This window comes from Chaetodon auriga, chromosome 5 (genome assembly GCF_051107435.1).
Source record: "Chaetodon auriga isolate fChaAug3 chromosome 5, fChaAug3.hap1, whole genome shotgun sequence".
Lineage (NCBI taxonomy): Eukaryota > Metazoa > Chordata > Actinopteri > Chaetodontiformes > Chaetodontidae > Chaetodon > Chaetodon auriga.
In genome coordinates, this window is record NC_135078.1 from 8,842,561 (window position 1) to 8,864,491 (window position 21,931).

The 21,931-nt window shown below is 41.6% G+C and overlaps 1 protein-coding gene across 1 annotated transcript in view; it reads left to right on the forward strand.

Moving 5' to 3' along the window:
- The window catches only part of LOC143321470 (stromelysin-3-like), a 32,783-nt gene continuing 10,852 nt past the window's right edge, over positions 1–21,931 (forward strand). The window contains 6 exon segments of the mRNA XM_076731845.1: positions 1–287; positions 11,527–11,753; positions 15,905–16,048; positions 17,706–17,839; positions 18,732–18,970; positions 20,734–20,938. Coding sequence (XP_076587960.1) covers positions 183–287; positions 11,527–11,753; positions 15,905–16,048; positions 17,706–17,839; positions 18,732–18,970; positions 20,734–20,938 — 1,054 coding nt within the window. The 5' untranslated portion in view covers positions 1–182.

Consider the following 21,931-nt stretch of genomic DNA (forward strand, 5'->3'; position numbering starts at 1 on the left):
GCCTTGGGCTGTAAAAAAGAGTGTAGAAAAAAAAACCTAAGGAGAACAAAGAAATCAGAGTCTATTTAAAGAGAAGTCGCCCCGGACTCTGCAGCCGTGTGACTCCCGGCTTTGCGCACCGCACACAGCTGCGCCAAACCCAGCCTGCCTGTGCACCACCACGGCTCCCGACGCCTGTGAGGATGCGGACTTCTCTGATCGTGTGCTGCTGCGTCTTTGCGTTGCAATGCTTCCCGAGCACGCTTTGTCTTCCAGTGCGGGGCTCCAGCAGGTACAAAGTGGCACCGGTGAGTTAGAGGACGCTTGTTTTTTCCCCCTTTTTCGGCTACTTGTTGCAAAGGCGAAGCAGAAAAAAGAGAGGAAACTTTCTCCTGCAGGCACTTGCAAACTGTTTTGATACTGAATGAATCGACTTTGGTTTACATGTCGCACGCATGGGAAACGATTTCTTTTGCATTTTAAAGGAATCTGCAGTGTGGACTTTCTTCACTCCCTCTCCTGATTCCCCCACGCCCTAAACACACACATACACATGCACACACACTTATGCACAATAGTTTGCAGCCCTTGTCTCGTGCAGACTTTGGAGGGAAGCGAGTCACTTTGCTCCGGAATAAACAGCATCCACCTTATTGCATGAAAAATTACGTTGAGGTTTAAGTAAATCTTAACTCTTCTGCATCTACAAGTGCAACCTAACACTTTCACACGCACGCGCGCACACGCACGCCATTTCCTCGGAATCATCAGTACCAATGATACTTATGTAGTAATTACGAAAATGGCTATTTTACGCGCGCGCAGGAGCTGACCTGTCACTGTAATTAGCCCGGGAGCTGCTCGTACTTTGAAAAAATTACTATCATCACTATTTATTTTTTTGTCTGCTCAGCAGCACTGAAGCAGTCATGACTTTGCAGCCAGATCCTGACGTCTTCTCCTCTCCATGCATGCAGGATGACAGCAGAGTGTTTTGGTTTTGCCTCAGTGCAGCCAGGTCTGATCTCTGACAAGGAGAGAGAAAAAAAATTAAGGTTGCTGAGTTCCTCTGTCTGCAGGGCAGGAAGCAGTAATAACAGGTCTTAAAGGCATTTTGTCAACAACACCATAAAGAGGGGGTCCTCCATATGGACCCGTCCTGACGGCGTCAGTGGCAGGCGTTGCACTTGTACAAATACTGTCACAGTCAGGAGTTTTGGTGGCTTTTTTGCCTTATTTTCATTAATCTGTTAGCCTGGCTTTGGTTCACTGCTGTGACCACATGCTGCAACTCATTATTGTTTAATATTTTTCATTCTAATGTTTCTTCTTTATGTGTTCTAGTGTTGTAATTTGGGATGCCATCATATTGACTGCAGCCTTAAGTGTTTCCCTTGTTTAGATCCTCTCTTCTTCTGTATCATTTTATTACATCGTTTTTTAACCTTTATTTACACAAAGTCGGCTGGTTTAGCATGCATGCCTTTTCCTGTTGTCCTGGAATGTCCTGTTTGTAGGTACACAGAGAAAGAAAGAATTTATCAAAACAAACAGCTCAGATAAGCAATTACAGGGAAGAATGGAGTAAATACAGAGAGTAGTCTTGGATTTCGAGAGAAGCGTTTAAGTGTTTTATTTTTAGGGAGATTGATGTGTACAGTAAACAATGTTTGGTATGTTCCTGATGCATCAGCCAATCACAGTGAGTGCAGTTTGGAGCAAAACTGATAGATATAAGATGGCAATTTTCTAGCAAGCTTTACAGAGAAATGAATGTTGGTACATCTGTCAGTCCAGGAAGAATCCCCAATCTGAAAGAAGTGCAGTGGTGACTGTTGTTCTTATCCCCAGTGAAGAACTTTAAAATTGCTCAAACAACATGAAATAATGGTGCCACGCAACGTCACGGCAAAAAGGCGAGTGTGTACCGATGAACCGATGTGTTCCCTGATATAGTCTAATTTATCCAAATAATAGATCGATAGAGGTAGAATCATGGAGTTGAGCGCAGTAATACATTGCCATTGTATTGCATAAAAAGGAAATAAAAGGGAAAAGGAGTAATCTCGCAACAATGGTCTCCAGCAAAATTTCAGGAAAAGTGGCTGTTCCCAGGTTTGAACACTTTTTATGCTCTTAAAATGCCAGATCTTAACCTTTTAAAACAGTAGACATTTTGCATGTAAAGACATAGAGACCCTGCAAGAGAACATACATGACCACCCGGCTGCCACATACAAGTGTAAACATGGAGAAGAGAAAAGCAATGATGTTGTTTGTGCTGTCAGGTGGCCCCTCCTTTCTGATTACCTGGGAAAAATGCTGATTTGTCACGATCCGTTCTTTCAGCCAAGGCAAGAATTTATGACCGTGTTATAATCCACAGGGTCCCAACCTGTGAGTCCCAAGATAAATTTGAGGGGTCATGAGATGATTAACAAGAGAAAAGGAGAAAAAAACATCATGTCTGCTGCACACAGTTATTTTTTCAGACTGTCCTCTAACCTTTGAGTTTGTCTTGTAAATGACTGGATGGTTTTTCTTCTTCAAGACTAAAAATTGATAAAATGAGCTCAATGGTCAAAAACATCAATATTGATCTTGTCATGTCAATCAGTTAACGTGCTTTGAGTTTTTTTGCTTCCTTTGTGTTGACTCATTAATATCCTAACTGTGTTTTTGCATACTTGTTATATTTCTCCATCTTAATTCACAGTACTCTGAGGTCAGGACATTGTGCTGTTAAGACATGTCTTTGTCAAGTGTGATTTTGTGTTGAGTTGAAAGCCAGGTTGCAGCACATTATCACAACTATGCTGCACCTGTGGTGACAACTTTGTTATGTCTGTTGGTCATTTCACTGCAAAGCCTAATCTGTAGTCTTGTCAATTTGTTACCCCATTGTTGACAAAGGAGTGAGTGATTACACAGGCCTGGACAGGCCTCGGGGTCTGTGGCATTCAGGGCAGCAGGATTCACAAAGTGCCTGTTTTCTCTCTGGAGTGAAGAGGAGGGGCTAACAGCTAACTGTTTGGATATTGCTTTTGTCAATAAAACCTGAGTTCTTGGGTTTTCCTTTCTGTTATGTCCCATCATGTAGATGTCTTCGGGCAAAATGATTGGTCGAGAAACCGTGAGAGCGAAGGTGACATCAGAGCCATCCTCAGTTCCCATCGAATAGATCTAGGTCACAGCTGCGCCGGGCTTTGAGTGGCCAATGAGACACAACGGGGGGAGGGGGGGATGCAGTTAAAAGGCACATGCACCCCTCCTTCATAAAGTTAATCAGATGCTTTTGTTTTTTAGCGAGTAGAGCACTCAGCTCAGCCTCATTCTGAATCCTTCACTGACAAGGTGGAGGGAAGGGGGAGGGGAGGCAGCTCAGGTGATTCTGAACGATGCCTGTCAGGACTGGGTGAGTTTGGCAGGATGGTGTCGGTACTTGAACTCATTAACATTCACATCACTGAGTTTCTGGATGGCACAGAGCTCCAGATTGCTGAGAAATTGCACAGGGTGCATCTCCATCTCTTGATCCAAAAAAAAAGATGGGAACTGGAGAAGTTAGCCACTACAAAATCCAGTTTTCATCATTGTCCATGGTAAAGAATGGAGAGGTGCCAAGAGAGCCAAAATCCACCTTCACTGCAAATCAGACAACTGGCAGAGTTGATGGTTGAGCTGATCAACAATGGTGATCTCATCTTCCAATATACCAATCCTTAAACTTAAATTAGCTTATTTTGTTAAATGTTTTAAAATCATAATTTAGGAAAAGGTGTTTGTGCTCTGACACCTGTACCTGTGTTGCTTTGCGCTCATTGCATCAGTATTTATCATCAGCATTGTAACATGCTCACCAGGACAATGGAAACATATTGATATTTGGCAGGCGTAATGTTTACCACCTTCACAGCATGTGAACATTTGTGAATAAGCGCTAAACACAAAGTACAGCTGAGGCTGATGGGAGAGTCATTAGATTTGCAAGAATTTGGTCATGAATCAAAGTATTGCACAAACGAAAAGTTTGACCTGACGATGGTGGTAAATTAAAAGCCAGAGATCACCAAAGTTGTGACAGTTCATCTTGAGGGGAACATGAATGTCTGAACCAGACTTAATAGAAACCCATCCATCAATAGCTGTTGAGACATTTACTAAAAAACAAATATCAGCCTGCTGATGCCACAAGAGGGAAATGAAGTCATCACCAAAGTCAATAGGAGTCATCCTCTGGGACCATGAATGTCCAACAGTTGTTGAGACATTTCAGCTTGGATCAAAGTGGTGGCCGACAGACCAGCAGAGCCATCCCTCGAGCTACGCCACTAGCACGGCTAACAAGTGTTTATGTATCAGTGATAGACTTTTAAATGCCAGGTGTTGCTCCAGATGGGACTTAAATGTGGCACTGCAGTCAATACTGTGGTTTTAAAGTCACCCCACTTTCCCACGAAAGTGAAATCTTCTTAACTGGACTGAATGTGAAGCCAAGCAACTGTGATGTCCTGACTTCAAATCTGATGGAACTTTTTATTTCATACAAATCTTCTCATCTCCACCTGTCTCTGATAAGTAGAGACGTAATAACGAAAAAAAAGCAATCAAAAACAGCAAAGATTAGAAGACTTAAAGAAAAGAATAAAGACAGCGTGATTTGCCTGGTAACTATTACTCTCCTGGGGATTTGCTCTCATTAATTATCACAATCATCAATGAAATCATCAGTAAGTCGTCCAGACGGGCAGAAGATCTGCAAGTCTGACGTCTCAGCGGAAGACTTTTATTTGTGCCAGCAAAGATAAGAGACTTAAGCAGATGCCCAGATGGTTCATATCGCCTTCCACTGCCGGGTGTTTCTGATTTTCAGACGATATATGGGATTAGGAGAGTAAGAGGGATGATAACGAGGTATTTGTTGATGAAAAATCATACCCCCTCCCCTTATCTGCCACTATAAATCCTCTCTCGCTGCAAGCAATCCTTTGTCCCTGTTTTTTCAATGAGAGCACACCCTTCAAATTGAAACCTTATCTGTCTCCTCATGTAAACACTCACTTATGACTTACTTCCTATCATCCGGATTCACTGTTATTAGGTTTAGACAGTTTCTTTCGGACAGTTAGATAACATGTTGATGAAAGAGCTTCTGACTTTAGCGGAGCTCCTTGTTTTTCTGCTACAGGACAGACTTTTGTCACCTTTAGCTCCTTTCAATCAATCAATAAACTAGTATGAATTTTACTTTAAATGTAAAAGCATCCTTAGATCTTCTTTTACATCACCAGTCTGTGATGATCAGTGAATTTCAGATGATCCACTTTTGCCATTTCCTTTTTCATCAGCCCACTTTCTTTCAACCTTTCTTTTCTACTTCTGCTGCAGTTATACATTTCCTACGACCCTTATTCAAAACACATGCTGCGTGGATGCAATGCATTGTGGTGCGTTGATGCTAATTCCAGTGTACAAATTGGTCTCTTGGCCTTTTTGTTGGTTGTTCCACTCAGATTTTTTTGTGGACTGAATATGCTTGTGCATTGTTGAAACGTTTTCTGAATGAATCATACAATGTTTTACTAATCTTGTGTTGCTAATCTTTAACCAGAATTTCTCACAGCGCCAAATCTCCAATACTCAGGAGGGTATGTTGATTGAAAGTAATTTGGCTCTAAACTTGTATGTATGTATCCCTAATAAACATGTCAAGATCTATATAATGCTTCAAGGCTTTTAAAGGAAAATGCTTCTCGTCAACAGATCCTCCAAAAAGACCAAAAACTAAGCCGTTCTGATTCTTGTGTCCTATCTGTGGCTCTCAGTCCATTTGTTCCGACTGAAGAAATAGATGAAAACATATTGTTTAATTTCTTTAAACGGCTCAGTTATTTCCTGAAACAACTGGAAACAGCAGTTTTAAGCAAACAAAAGGGAGGAAATAGTGCATTTGTTGGGGACGCTTTCCTTTGATTCATTCAAAATAAACTACAGTGAGTGTGTTCATGGTAATGAAGGAACATGTCAGGGATTATTGTACTTTCACATGAAAAGATGTGAGGACTGACAGAAGGAAGGAAGGACAGAATGTAAAAAACCCTGAAATGTATCCTCTCAAATGTAATGGAGGGAAAGTAGAAAGTAAAGTAAGTGAAGTACCAGAAATACTTTCATTTGCTTAACTACTACATTTTTTGAGTGTGGTACTTGAGTCGATGCACCTAATTGCTTTCCACCTTTGCTTTTAAGGTACTAAATTAAAGGTCTCTCTCCTGAAGTGGTGTGGTTCAAAGAGGACCTGCAGGTGGACTCAGTCAAAGGGTTCTCAGTTAAAGCAGCACGGGCTGCTTTCTGGCCCCTTGCAGGTTCTTGGTCATGTCAAACACAGCGTGACCTGTTGGGGGTGATGGTGGTGGGTTTGTTGTTACGACTCTTCAGATGCACCATGTACAGGCATGTTTCTCTGTGCTCTCTAAATTCCACTGTCAGCTCCCCTGCACCGCAGATTTTGTCATCACTGTAACAGAAGCTAGATATGTCCTTACTTGTAATGGACGGACCGCTCCCCCTCCACCACCACCACCACAAGCTGCTTTACATGTTCCCAGCATTAAGAAGCATCCATGACGCCTTCAGGCTCTCTGGGAGTTTTGTGTCTCATCATCGGCTTCTTGCACAATCAGCAGAAAGTGACAGGCTAATTGTCCCAGGGGTAATTCTTTCTTTCTCAAACGTCGTCACAACAGGACATCCTTTGTCTGCTCTGAAATTACACGTGAACATGAGAGCAAGGCTGCAAAACGTCTGTCTCAATGGCTGAGTCACTGATATTGGATCACCTGCAAAGCACCCAGGTTGCAAAACAAACCCTTGAGCTTTCCCATTTAAACCCCTTGAGAAGCAGTTAGAGTTATTGACAGTGCAATAACTACATTTTACCTCAAAGTTAACCCAAATGGACAGAGGGGTTTCTACATATAACTATACTTTATACATACATGCAGTTGAGTTAATGCTCTTGTTTGTGTTTGACCTTGAACTTTGATGTGAAACCTGTTGGGAATCAGGCATATTTAGGGTTTTAGTAGACTGTGGGGTCAGACAGGTCAAACAATCCATTTGACATACAGGCAGGGGGTGGAGGTTTTAAGTCCTTTAACCGCGCGTTTTAGGTTTTTTTGGTCTCCCTCTTTGAAATGACAGAGGCGGCCCCCTGTGCACCCACCACTTAGAATTAGCCAAAGTTTTACGAGCCTGAAAGCCGACACTCCCTTCACATCACCTCACTGATTGGGATCAGGCAGCGGGCAGCTTCAGTCTAAACTGTCTCGTTTTGGGGGACAGAGGTCGGCTTGTGACCAGGTGATTTCCAGTCCAAATCCCAGTTCCTAACAAAAGCCACAGAGGCTGTGGAACACAAGGCGTAGCTGTGGGCAGGACACTGTCCTCACCAGCAAAACAACCCCATTAGTCATTTGTTCAAATACCTGAAATGAGCAGAGTTTGCATTATCTTGAGAATGACCATGGTCACGTTACTAGCCAGGTAAAGGTGGTAACTGCCCAAGGAACCCAGACCCAGAGGGGCAACAAAAGCCCCGGATCCACTGCATGCATATCAGTAGGGAATTTTCACCACTAAAATTATGGCCATGTCTTTTGAGATCTGGTGTGAAAATTTAGTTTTAAGAGATTTATTAATGTAGTTTATATTGTGATCACATGATATGCACATTCCTAATGAAGTCATGATTATATTACCAGATAAGAGTACTGGTTACACTGGACTTAATGGTAACTTTGAGGCAACATTACAGAGAAATTGCCTCTTGCCCACCTACCAGGTCAATCCAGACAGGACAAGGGTCTGTTGTTGCTGTGTGAATAATAACTTGTTTGTCAGGAGAAAAGGAAGAAGTAAACTGACAATATTGCAGAGTTCACGTCATGTTTCCTCAAGTCAGAGTACTTTTTTTGTAATTGTGACCGTAATTGTAGCCTTAAAGGCACCCTGTGGAGTTCCTTTAACAGTTATATTTACATCCAGTGCTCTCCGCAAAACATGTTATGTGTATCTTGGAGGTCTAACAAACAGGTTTAATGCATTTCCTTCCTCATAAGTTTTGTATTTTAGTGTTTGATATTTTGAAATCACCACTGTTTACATCCATGCTAGCTGGCAGTCTTCTTCTGTCTTCACTTGGCTGCTGCGTTACTACGTTTTTTTGGCACCACATACTGTCAACAGTGGAAAGCATGCAACCTTCAACATATTCACTTGTGCATGTGTGCATGAGATACAAATACAACAGGGGCCCGCTCATCAAAACACAGCTTCATGGCACTACCAGTTGACGAAAACACCGCAGCTATCCTCAACTGAGTAGTTTTTAAGGCTAAACTTGTCCAAACCTTAACCACACACAGGGCAGATGACAAAAAACTGCTGTGGAAGGTACTGACAAACAACATTTTTTATTGTTAAGTTTGGAGGATTTCCCAACATGTCAAAGGCAAAAAAAAAAAGTCACGGTTGCATTTAAGAATATCAGAATAAGCCTTAAAAACCCACTGTGTGTATTTAATCTGTGATTGTGTAATGTGAACTCCTCCTGAGGACATTAAAATCCCCAAATTCCTATAAGTGATAGTGAGGACATGACCCTGCTGTCCTCATTGGTGGTTACGGGCTTGTGTAGGCTCACTCAGCATTCTCCAGAGTAAACAAATGTAAAAAAAAAAAAGTCCAACAAATGATGACTGAATTCCATGCTAGTTTTGTTTTCCAGCAGTTTCATGCAGCTTTTACATTGATATGTTTCAGGCCTGTGTTACACTTTGATAAGGCTTTTGTTGTTTATCTGAGGTTTTTGCTGTCAGTCTCTTCTGCAGGAGGGCAGATAAGAGTGCAGAGAGACAAACCTCTGATCAGACTCATGTAGCAAAACCTCCAGAAAAAGAGTGGAAAGAAGCTGAACAACAAGCACTTTTCAGTTTGGGAGCCACATCTCTTTTAGCTCATTTAGAAGAACACTAGCACGCCTATAGGATGTGGACAAAAACCTCCCCCCTACTGTGATACTCTGTGCAACAAAATAAGCATCTAAAATCTCCTTTAAACAAAGTGAAGCACAGGAGGTGGAGGGTTGGGGGGGCTCAGGGAGGTGTGTACTGTTTGTTCTGTGATCCAGACCCATCAGTCACTGTGTTTCTGCAGTCTGGAGCACATTCCACGAATCCTGCTGGGTTTTGTTCCCCTTAACCTACAACGACATGGTTTCAGTCCTGCAGAGCTGAGCGAGGCAGGCTCGCTTTAACACAACAAAAACATGATTGTGACTTCACTCAGACAAACTGCATGCATTAAATTATTTTACTTTTACTATTTCATATATAAAGCATCTAGTGTGAATTATGCTTTCCATGTAGGATTCGGAAGGTTGATGTAGAATAAAAATGCTTACAGTTGATATTTAGTACTGATATATAATACTTTGTTTCCCTCTGGACAGTCTTCTTGTCAGTACAGAGAGCCTCTGTAGCATTAAATCCATCATGGTTTGGATTGAAGATGCATTTTTGCCTTGTAATTCAAATTTTAGTGTGTTTTATGTTCATGCAGACGTATTATAAACGAGTTGTAAACATGAGGTTACGTGACGTTGTAGAAGATATCTTCTCTATTGATTTGAATGTACGATCGTTTGGCCTGAAATGCAGTGATACTGGACAACAAAGTATGTGAAGCATAATGGGGAAAAACATCAGATTAAGTTTATTCTAGTGGCAAGTTTGTGTGAAGTGTTTTCTGACTACATTGGAAATTAAAAGCACAATTTTCTCTCCTGCAAGACATTCATGGTGTTGCACTTGTTGTTTACAAGAAAAGTGGCAGAAATAGTTGCACAAAGAATGTAAAAAGTGCTGAGAGACCATGCAAAATACCATTGCAGGTTAAAGGTCAGCAGTGTGGCAAGCAGAGACAGCAGAGATTACAGCTAAAAAGGTGGAAAGATGACATTAAAAGGGGGTGTGCATTAAATTTGTAGTTAGGACCTGCGTCACATAGAAATATAGTTGAAACGCTGATAAAACGACGGTTATACAGCTTTCACTTCTTGAGAAAACGAAGTGTGGTTTTAACATAGAAGTTTAGATACCTGCAAGTCACTGAATGAAGGATTATGTAAGAGATGAGTTCATAGGATATGATGATGGAGTTAATTAGTTTAATCTCAACACAATATATTGATAGCGTCTTTTCCCACAGGTTTTTCTGAGCAGCAGCGGAAAAGGAAATGCACATAATTTTGTTGATAGGAGGAGAACACCCAAAAGTTCCCTGTAAGCGCAGCACGACAGATGTGGTTCGGTTTAGAGGCGGAGGACTGAGTCAGATGAGGAGGTGCGGACGGGATGGCTCTCCTCTGTAATTTGCTCTGTGGAAATGAGCAGAGCCATTTCCTCTGGATCTGGGGGGGTGGGGGGGTATTAAGGATAATGGAACACCCTGGGACTGACTGTCTCTTAAACTGGGGCAAACTACGTGGCTCAGTGACCTGATTATGAGTGTGTGCTGTCATTAACCTCACAGCTCAGAATGGATTCAGAGTTATGCTGATTCATATCCAGCCAGCCCTGAGAGACGCGCCGTTCTCTTGGTTTCCTCCATCTTTTTCCTGACCCATTCACCTCTTTTTCTTCTTCTCTTTCTAATTTTTCTCTCCTTCATCATGCCTTTATTCTGACTCGCATTTGTCATTTCACTCATCCTGTTTTTGGACTTTTCCTCTTTTCCGATTATTCATCATCTCTTCATTCCTTTCTTCTTTACCTCCTCAACAGCCTCACAGCAGCATTTGTATGAATTTGCTAAATTCTGAGGTGAAATCAACTAATTTCAATGGGACTGGTGCTCAGTGGATTCACCTACAGAAAAACATTTTGACCTCTGGGGGAAAGAAGAGCCAGACAGTCCAAAATGCAGAAGGCTAATGCAGTTTTGCTCTGGAGCACACATGAGCTGCTGCTCGTGGTTTACAGACAGTTATGAGACACGAGTGAATGGTACATATATACCTGTTTAGCTCAAAGAGCTTTTTTCCATTCTTCAACAACTGTTTATTACAATAAATGATCCACTCCTGAGAGCAGAACGTCAGGGGGAGTAAACGGTCCAGTTCAGAGAAAATACAAAGAGCAGAGCTATTAGTGATTAGTGCTAGCATGTTCCTGGCTGACTAGCAGCAACAGTAGTTCACAAATCATGCGAGTAAAGCTAGCTCTCCAAGTCTTGCAAACATGACCGCCTTTTATTCCTGTGTCCTCTACTTTTTTAAAATGTTGCCTTTTTCCTCCTCCATGTCTCTCCCTTTGCTTTCATTTTCATCCTCTCCTCAAACACAAATGATTTCCTTATTTATTCCACTCACAGTAATACTATACCAAAGACAACGAGATGACACAGTATTACAGTTATTGAACTGTTTACCTATGTGTTATATGAGTGTTCGTCAAAAGCCAACCTGCACTTACTCCTTTGTTCCAGGTCTCTGAAAAGTTCCCCGACCTGAAGAAGAGGGGAAAGGTTCCTCACAGTCAGGATTTAGTAAAGGAGATGAGTTTGCCAGCCAACACCTCTAACACGTGGAACCGACCTCGCTGTGGCGTCCCAGACTACCCTGCCCAGAAGGAGGTGCATTATCGGGGGCGACACCGCCAGAGACGCTTTGTCCTGTATGGAGGACGTTTGGAGAAGTCGGACCTCACCTACAGGTACAAATCTGCAGAGCTGCATGCCAACATACTCAGTTCAGAGTAGTGAACACATTTTTATGTTTCATTTAATTTTACAATGTGCCCCAATTCCTTATGTAATTACAGTCTTCTTCAATACAGCGAAGACACATTGTGCCACAGAGTGGTGCACAGGTCTGTATAAACGGCTGTTATATGAATCAGCGCCAGAACAATCGAGTGAGCGACCTTGAGTGGAGATTTGTTTTTGACAGCTGCCGTTGTCCAGGTCAAGAGTGAACAGATTCAACCTTTCAGCCAACATGGACGAGAAGTCTGAGAAGTGCTCAGAATAAGTAGAAGTTTTTAAGATGCACAGGTACATGACAGCTGTGTAAACTTCATATGCCAGAAAACTGTGATTTGCTCAAAAGCTCCAGAACAAGCGTGTAAGTGGACCTTAAAGCGCAGCTTAAAGACTGGCCTGTTTTTGTTCACTGTCACTGCTCTCATAGCGACATCATTTGCCGCAGCAGGCAGCTCTAAAAACCCACTGCGCACTACTTGCTTAGCAGCAAACAGCAGACAGACACAGTTAGACACTAGCTGGTGAACTTAGCAGCTAAAGAGCCAGATATTTCCCTCAGGAGTTGGTGGAGACCAAAATCAGAGCTAAAAGAGAGTGGATATTGGACTCACATTCGTCAGGTGGACACAAACATGTTGCTCCATAAGTAAGTTGACGCTGACACGTCAGGGTTGTTGTGTTCACAACTTGTTACCATCCAACCCCAGATTTGAAGAATACATTTGTTTTTATGAAATAGCATGTCACTAAAGTTCAGCAGAGAAAATGCAGGCTGGATTTAGGATTTAGAAACACTGAATGATGAACTGAAGGAAGAAAACGTAAAATGGGAAGGCCTATTATAGTACTTAGAAAATTAAGTCTTGAAATTATGTTCTGAAAACCGGGTGCTGGTTTTCTTTCATCTAAGGCCTCGGCACCATCCAGTGTCTGGCAGTCCTTTGCTGGCTGCTGCCTCTCTGTCTGTGTCTCCTGGGGTCCCTTTCATTGTAGTCATTCTTTAACGCAACACTATATTAAGAGGTGGGGGCAGAGTTCTTTTAACAGCAGCACCGGCCACAGACTAATAAGATTCTGCTGGATCAGCCCAATAAAGCGCTCACAGTGACACCTGACAAAGTGATGTGGTTTACCAGGAGCATTGCAAAAACGCCAAACTATACCTCTGCAGGGCAACCGTCCTTCATAAATAACTGAAACATTAGTGTCGAAAGAGTGGAGCCACGCTAATGAGTCTCTGTGTTTACTTTTTATTTATAATCAGCCAGCATTTTGAGATTGTGAAGAAAGCTCTGGTATGAGACGTGGAGTCATGCTCGGTCAGCTGAGAGCAGAGCTGTTTTAACTGCTTTAACGGTTGTTAACGAAAATGAAAAGACGCTTTCAAGTGGCTGCAAAGCGTGAAAGGGTTGAGTTTGTTATGGTGGAGGGGAGACTGACTGTAGTATTTTGTCAACTTTGTTTCGTATTTTAGACTCCGTTCTTCACATTTTAACTCATGTGAACTTTGTAAAACTTTGTTGAACTTGAATATGTAGCTGTAAAATTGAAGGATGAATGTAGTGATGTTCAAAGCCAACAATGAAAGTATCCTGACAAGTACTGTGTGTTTATTCAAAGCCTGATGCATCTTATTCCTGTGTGCTACAGAGCCCCACTGTTATCCAGAAAATATAAAAAAAGAAAAATGAAACACATCCACACTATGCACCATCCTGCTGCCCCAAATACTCACTTAGAGCACCAAATGTGGATTAACCCACCACTGAAAACAGTCCCCAACAAATGCACCATTTCCTCCTGTTTGTTTGCAAATTACAGTGATCAGCTGTTTTAGGTAATTACTGGGCCTTTTCTTTTTATAAATGAAACTATATATTTGTGAGGTGTTTACATCTTTAGTAGGAACCGGTGGGCTCGGAGCTGACAGAAACAGACGGGGTTGGGAAGTCAGAAAAGTACAGTGTGATGAATATAGGATAATGCCTGCATTATCCTTTAATAAAACCCTGGTGTAATTCTCTGTTTGAATTCCAGCTATGCGGGTCTGGTGAGTCATATTCAGAAAAATATTTCATCTTTAATCTACTTTGATCTGCCTCTGCTCGTCTTCCTGAGGTCTCTTCTATTTGTCCCAAGTAAAGGGGCTTTTGGGGGAGTTTTTCCTTATCTCGAAAGATAGAGGGTGTTGTATGCTGTGTGGATTGTAAAGCCACTTGAGGTCAATTTGTGATATTGGGCTATATAAATACATTTGACTTGACTTAATCTACAGGGTGTTTGTGCAAAAAGTGCTAAGCTCAAGGAATTTCAACCTATAGTAGGTGAACTTTGCACTGAGGAAAGTCCCTTTGTGCAAACTTAATGCAATCAGCACAAATATTTGCACCTATGCAGTCTTTTTGCATACGTTTGCACAAATCCGCTTCAAAATAATGATCATTTTTCAGATAATGTCATTGTTTGGCTCTACCTCTCCTCACAGTGTGTACTTTATGTAAACAAAAGAGACAGTGGTCAAGATGAATGCCAGTGGTATTTTTATTGCTCCTGTTTCTCTAAATTAAGACCACATTTCCAATAAACCCTGCTACTTCCTGTCCCTCTTGACCCTCCATACATGAAAAAAAGACAAGTGCTGATAATAAATTCTTGCAGGTAAACTAAAATGCTCTAGGCTGACAGCCCTTCTTCCTGTTTCATGCCATAAAGTAATGCAGCAGATTTTTCTCAAAATCCAAACCAGTCAATACAGAAGAGAGGCTACTAGAGGCCGGCAGCCTCCTTAGAGATGGTTTTGTTTGTCCACAGTAATTGTAGTTATATGTTATCTCCAACTCTACTTTATTGATGCTGAAAATAACTACCTACTGTTTATACCTGTTAACTTTATACAGAGAGTGAGAAAATCAATATTATTGTCATTGGCGTTAAGTACAGAGCTAAAGTTAGAGCGTGTTCAGCCTAGCTTAGCATGAAGACTGATAACAGGGGAAACGGTGAGCCTGGTTCTGTCCAAAGTTCAAAAATCTGCCTAGCGACACCTCTAAGTCTCACAAATTAACATTTTGTATATATAGTGTTTAATCTGTGCCCAAGCAGAAATGTGAAAACGACAGCTGGTAGTTTTAGGGACAGTTACTTGCTCAAAGTATTTCTTTTTGAACAGTCAGGTTTCCTGGTTTGGTACCATTGTGCCTAAAGCAAGGCCTGAACTAACCAGCAATGACCCACATTACAGCCAGAAACGCTGAATGGAATAAACACGTGTAGACAGAATGCAGATAAACATACAGTTGAACTGTTCCTTTAACTCTTTTGGCTCACATCAATGTGATGCTATGTGGTTTGTTAAAGGAATAGGTTCACTTTTTTGTCATTTCTTTGCCAACTTACAAATAACCCACCATAAAATCACAAATTGCCAAATTATACTTACATATTTTGTACAGATTTTTTTAAAAAAAGGAACAATTAGCAACTTGTTAACAATCTTCATGCTCAAGCTAACCAGCCACGTCCTGCAGCTTTGTATTGACTGTCCAGACATGAGAGTTGTTACAATCTTCTCGTCTAACTCTCCCACAAAGCCACAAAGTGTATTTCCAAGAAATGTCAAGCTCGTCTTCTAATGCTGGAATTGAACCTGTGGCCTCTCTACACACTGAGATAAACTGTTACCAAAGTCCATCTATTTAACAACTGATTATATTGGACGCTCATGTTTGTTGTTGATGATTTATTCCAAACTGAAATGTGAAGATTTATTCTCATTTTACTGCTGCAGTAATGTCTGATTTGAGGTGTAAAGAATGGCAGATTTTCAATGTAATTTATCAGGTGTTCTGTGTCATATTGCTAAGATAAGGAGGTTTCTTTTTCCACTTATCATACTGGGTGGTTTAATCAGAAAGGAAAGGGAGGAGACCATGTTACAGTGTTTTGTTAGTAACCCTGAGGGCGGCAGTAACAGCATACCTCCCTGCTGATGAGACGCCTGCAGATATCAGATTAGAGGGAGGCATGCGAGGCCGGTGGTCCCTCTCTGCTACTATACATCCTGTGTGTATGTGTGTTTGACACCTGCACTGGTCTCCCGCAGGATCGTGCGGTTCCCCTGGCAGATGGGCGAGGAAAAGGTTCGACGTGTCTTTCGGGAAGCGCTGAAAATCTGGAGTGACGTCACCCCGCTCACCTTCACAGAGGTCCGCAGTGGGAAGGCCGACATCCGAATCGACTTCACAAGGTGGGAGGACTGAGACGTGGAAGAAATCTTTGAAACATCAGCAGATATTATTGCAAAAGGAATTATCCATTGGAGTTGATCCAGACTGAATACACGCAAAAAATTTAGATTTAGTGTACAAGCTGATCACATTTGCTCTTCAGATCAACTCCTGTACTCAGACTCTGTCTCAGCACGTTATTGCTATGCACAAAGCTAGGTGACTAAAAATAATGTAGATATTGTGGCTTCTAATTGGCTGAAAGAAATCGAGTCATATGCAGGACTGGGGCTGCAACTACCGATCATGTTCGTCATCAGCTAATTTGCCAGTTCTTTTCTGGATTAACCAATTCATCATTTTGTCTCTAAAATGTCAGAAAAGAAGTCAGTGGCCATCACCATATTTCAGAGCTCAATATAACATTTTGAAATTGATTTTTCACACAAATTGTTCAAAACCTAACGATATTAACAAATGTATAAGTCAAAGAAAGAGATAGAAGAGACAGACAGTAATCCTTAATATTGTATGTCACAATTCTACGAATCATAAGTATAATGCTGATTTGCCATTTTTTCGTGACACAGTCTTGGATTTTCTACAGATTTTTAATGTCTGTCATGTCCTGCTGACTCCTCACTCTCTCAGCCAGCGGGTATCAATCTACAACTGCGTCAGTTTCCACTACAGACAACATCTGTGGTTGTCACGTCAGTGTTGGTGGACTCTTTTGTTGCCATTTTTACATTAACACTGACGTTTTACATGCCTGGTGTTTTGGAAACTACATTTCGTCTCATTCCTCTGCTCTCATGCAGCCACAGCCTGCCCTGCACTCCCTGCTCCCCACCCACATGATCCCAGACACATTTGGCAGAGATCTGCACTCTGGTTGAGATCTGATGCCAGAGCTTTATGTTGTGGTCATAATTCACCAGCCTCCATCCAACGTTTACTTACATCACAATGTCCAATCAGCAGCGTGCATGTAGGACAGCATTTATGATTTTGTACCACTTCAGTCTTAAAGAGCTCTTTTTGTTATACCAGCTCTTCTTTGGTGTCATGTCCAAATGAACTGATGTGCTTCTTTCTTTCTGTGCTTAACTCTTATCTGTATTCAGCAAAAGTAACTGTCAGCAGAGGCTCAGGGTCAAACATTTTCAATCTATTTATGAGTGCAGTTGGCAAAGTCAGACCAGCTCGGAGAGCCACAAGATAGAAACAAGAGATAGTAGAGCAAGAAAGGACAAGCAGATACAAACAAGATACAAAACTGGAGTTTTATGAGGGGAATCTGTGTCATCTTTGAAATGACTCATCTCTCTCTTTTATGTAGTCTGCTTTGTTATTCCTGCAGCGATTTCTTGTTTTTCTCCTTCTGCATCCTGGAATGATTCAAGCTTTATTGTTCGTCACGTCACAGCAGTCTTTGTTTACCCTGCGACACGAACATAGCTCGGAAAATTGTTGCATTTTGACAAAAATAAGGATTTCTGCATCTCATTACAGTTGGGAACTTTTAGAATTTACACTGACTAAACACACACACCCACACCCAACTTGGGTTCTTCAAATTGCAATGAGCAGCTCTCAATGTGTAATGTTCATCATGCTTCAAGCCTTCAGAGTGGCTTTAATGTTGATCAGGGTGTTTGATTTACGGACCTGCAGGTACTGGCATGGAGACAACCTTCCCTTCGACGGCCCGGGTGGGATTCTGGCTCACGCCTTCTTTCCCAAAACACAACGACAGGGCGACATTCACTTTGACTACGATGAGTCGTGGACCCTTGGAAACCACATGGGTGAGTGTTTGGCAGAGAGGGGGCAGACAAAAAGAGCACTTTTTAGTTAACAGGGTTTTTTTGTTGTTGTGTTTTTTTACCATTTCTTTCTTTTTGACTTTATTCTTATTGCTTTTAGTGATCATAAATTCTCCAAAATAAACAGAAAAAGATAATAGAACAGACCTGATGATCAGGGGAAATGCATAGGTTGATGCATGATAAAGATGGGTTGACTGTATGTTAAGGATAACTGACTCTGTATATCTGCACTCAATGAAAAAAGCACCAAATCATCTGGAGTTGGTCCAAAATGCAGCAAATGCAGCTAAATTACACCCTAATTTCATCCCTTCATTTGACTCCCAATACTTTCAGAATGCAGTTCAAAATTATATTAATCATTTACAAAATGTTGAATGAATTTAAAGGGCCATGACGGCTATTTTGTCAACAGAAAACACACCTTTTAAAACTGGCATTTATCCAGTTTTACTTCAAACCGTGCAATTTTATTACTGTATCTCATGTCATGAGCACAGTGTAACTATGTTAGGAAAAGTTTTTTCTTAATTTTTATCAACATTATATTACTTGGTACTGCTCACTCTACATTTCCTGGATACAAAAATAATCTCTCCAGTTGAGTCAGCTCAGGTATGAAAAGTCAAATATAGCTGATACATTTGTAACACTAGGAGGCTTTATCAGGGCACGACATGAGTCAGCAGAGTGAGGAAGCAGTGAGCTACGTTTTTATGACTCTTTGTCGACACTGTATCCTCTCAGGTAGAAAAATCCCCACCATCTGTCACTGCAAGCAGGTCAAAACAAACGCCTAAAACTATTTTCAGGCAGCATTTGAACCAGGTGTGGCTTTGCATCCTCTGAGGCTTGCCTACCACCCCTGCAGGCACAGACCTTCTCCAGGTTGCTGCCCATGAGTTCGGGCACGTCCTGGGCCTGCAGCACTCCCGCGAGCCGGGAGCCATCATGTCCGCATACTATTCCTTCTCCTATCCGCTGAGGCTGAGCGAGGATGACAAGCAAGGCATTCAGTACCTGTATGGAGCTCACCCACAAGTCCTGCCCTCACCGCCACCCCCTCCTCCACCTCCATCAAACCCAGAGACCAATGAGATCGTCACTAATGTGAGTGGTGAGCTGACGCTACATTTAAAGAACCAATCATTGGGTGACTGTAGAGGATGATATGATCTTGACAGTTTGAATGAACACTGGCACATAAGCTCAAAATAACAGGTAATTTGGAAGAGGATAAAAGGCTGTGGCATGAAAATTCCAATACCAGGCAAGTGGATGGTTAAGAATAAAAGCTCTTCATAAATATTGCCTTACACATCATAAAAATGCACTAAAAGGTATGTGCTGGCTCGCCGTCTTAGGGTGTCTTGACACAAGTGTGCAGAGACGCTTTTGTCCGTTGGTCTTCCACTTTGGTTCAGTCTGAAATCTCTCAACTGTTAGATGGATTGTCGTGATATTTTGTAAAGACATGCGAGGTACTGATACCTACTGATTTTGATCAGTTTTAATCCTCAAGCCTCAGATCAAGACTCTTTTTAGTTTTGTTATGAAATGCGTAAAATTTGTTGGAGACATTCAGATTGCAATGCCTTCTGTGATCGTCTGACTTCTCCTGTAGTGTCATCATCTCTTCAACATTTTACTTTGTCCATTAGTTTGGTTCATGACCAAATACCAGAAAAATAATGGTATTCTCATCAGTCTGAGCTGTACTTTGTGTATAGTGTCAATTAGCATGTTAGCATGCTAACTTGCTAATCTAAGATGGTAAATATTGTAAACCTGATAAACATCAGTGTCTTGGCATTGTCATTGTGAGTATGTTCATGTTAGATAAGATAAGATAAGATAAAACTTAATTGATCCCACACCAGGGAAATTAAATTGTTACAGACAGCAATAATAAAGACAGACAGAAAAAGAACAAAGAAGACACTAAAAAAAATCACTTACTGTCGGTCAAACCCCTCCTGATCTTAGGCGCAGCAGGGCTGTAGATATGTTGTCTTGTTCTTATTGACAACAAATCCCATTAAAGATCAAAACCAACAATGCGGTAGTCTGTCTCTTGAAACTCTCAGACTTCCCGTCTGTGGCTCTCAGGTTCAAGTCCATTGGTTTCTACCAAGGATGTAAATCCTAAAGCACCTCACAAATATATAGTTTTGTTTTTTTTAAGTGGTCCGGTGACTTCAGAAAGCAGCTGGTCACTGTAGGTCTTAAGAAATGTCTCTAACAGGAGGAAATGGTGCCTTTGTTGGGGACTATTTTCAGCTGTGAATTAATCCACAATTGGTGCGCTCATGAGTATTTGGTCCAGCAGGACGGTGTAGTCAAAATAAACTGCAGGCTGTGTTCATAGTAATGAAGGATCATGTCACCCAGTATGTTTTTAATAGTCTCTGGACAACAATGGCGCTCTATGGCTCAGAGGAAGAAGATATCCACAGGGAATACTTGTTTGGAGGATCAGTTCAGTTTTATGGGATTTCTTGAACAGTATAGAGTACCACCAGCCTTATCCTTTATGAGGCATTGGTTTCTGTGGTTATAAAAAAAACTTAAGAAGAGTGAATGTCTTTGAAACTACACCACATGATACGAGTGTATTTTTGAACCATAGAGGATAAATGAGGGTTAAAGACGAAAGTGATCTTTTAGTTCCATTAGAGTTTCTCCCATGCGAGCGCTGGGGAAAGGTTTAACTAAACTTTGAAAAGCACAAAAACCCTCTTGACTTTATTTTGGGATCCTTTCAGGCAATAAAATGGCTACTTAACACTTCATCCCCCTACAATAAAAATGTCTCTTGTTAGGAACTGAACATTAGCGTGTGGAAATGAACAATTGATCTGTCTCATTTCCAGCCCGATGCCTGCCAGACAGACTTTGATGCTGTGTCTATGATCCGAGGGGAGCTGTTCTTCTTTAAGTCGGGCTACGTTTGGCGGATCAGGGACGGGCATCTGCAGAGCGGTTACCCAGCACTGGCGGCCCGTCACTGGAGGGGGATTCCCGATAACATCGACGCCGCCTTTGAAGACAAGTCAGGGAATATTTGGTTCTTTCAAGGTGGGCAGTGAGGTTTGAGCTGCTATGTGGTTGATGGTTTCTTGTGAGTGCAGGATCATCAAGTATCCTGCACGTTCAGGCAAGTTTATACAGGTGTAAAATGTTAATTAACAAAATGAAATCTTTCTGTCAACATTCCCATCAGATGCGGTTAAGGTAGTATGTGCAAGAGTGTTTTTTTAAGCTAGCTAACCACTGTATCTGATTTGCTAACTAGTGCTGTCTCCTGATGACACGTTGGAAAAGCACACGAGGAAGCATAACTTGTAGCATCTAATGTATCTAGTCACAGAGCTAATTTAGTTTTATTTGCCCACACCGATCGATCCCACCAATATCCCCCATTTACACACGGTGATAAGATGCCACCTGTATCCGGACACATGATCTGAAAAACGCATGTTAGTACAGGGTGCAAATGTGTGTGAACGCGATCAGATCTGTCTGTCTCATCTCGTCTCATCTCGACTCTACGCATCAACACATCTGTGCTGCAACACACCTGCACAAACTGACAATATATTCTTAGAAAGTGATACTTTACTGTCTTAGATTTGCTGAGAAGAATTTGTTGTCGACAGCGATTCACAAAGTTCATAAAGTTTCCCCTCGACAACTCACCAAAGTCTGGGGCTGACTTGCCACCACCTCACGTGCAGGATTTGTCCTGGAGGACAGAGATCAAATCTCAATGAGGATAATGAGAACATGTCAGAATCACTATGCGGAAACACAAAGGATCGGATCGTTTATTATCTGGATAATGTATCTGGATACAGATCACATTCTTATAGCAGGTGCAAGTGGGGTGTTAGTGGCCACAGAAGCCACAGTTGTGGTTGCTACGAGCAGTTTTCACAATGACCAAAAAATGACTTACATCAACGTGTACTTGTCCACACAACATGCCATTTTTCTGCCACTATTTTTCAGGGACGTAGTACCTAGCTAGCATCGAAGGAAGATGATGTTCTCGTTCTTAATCCTGCATTT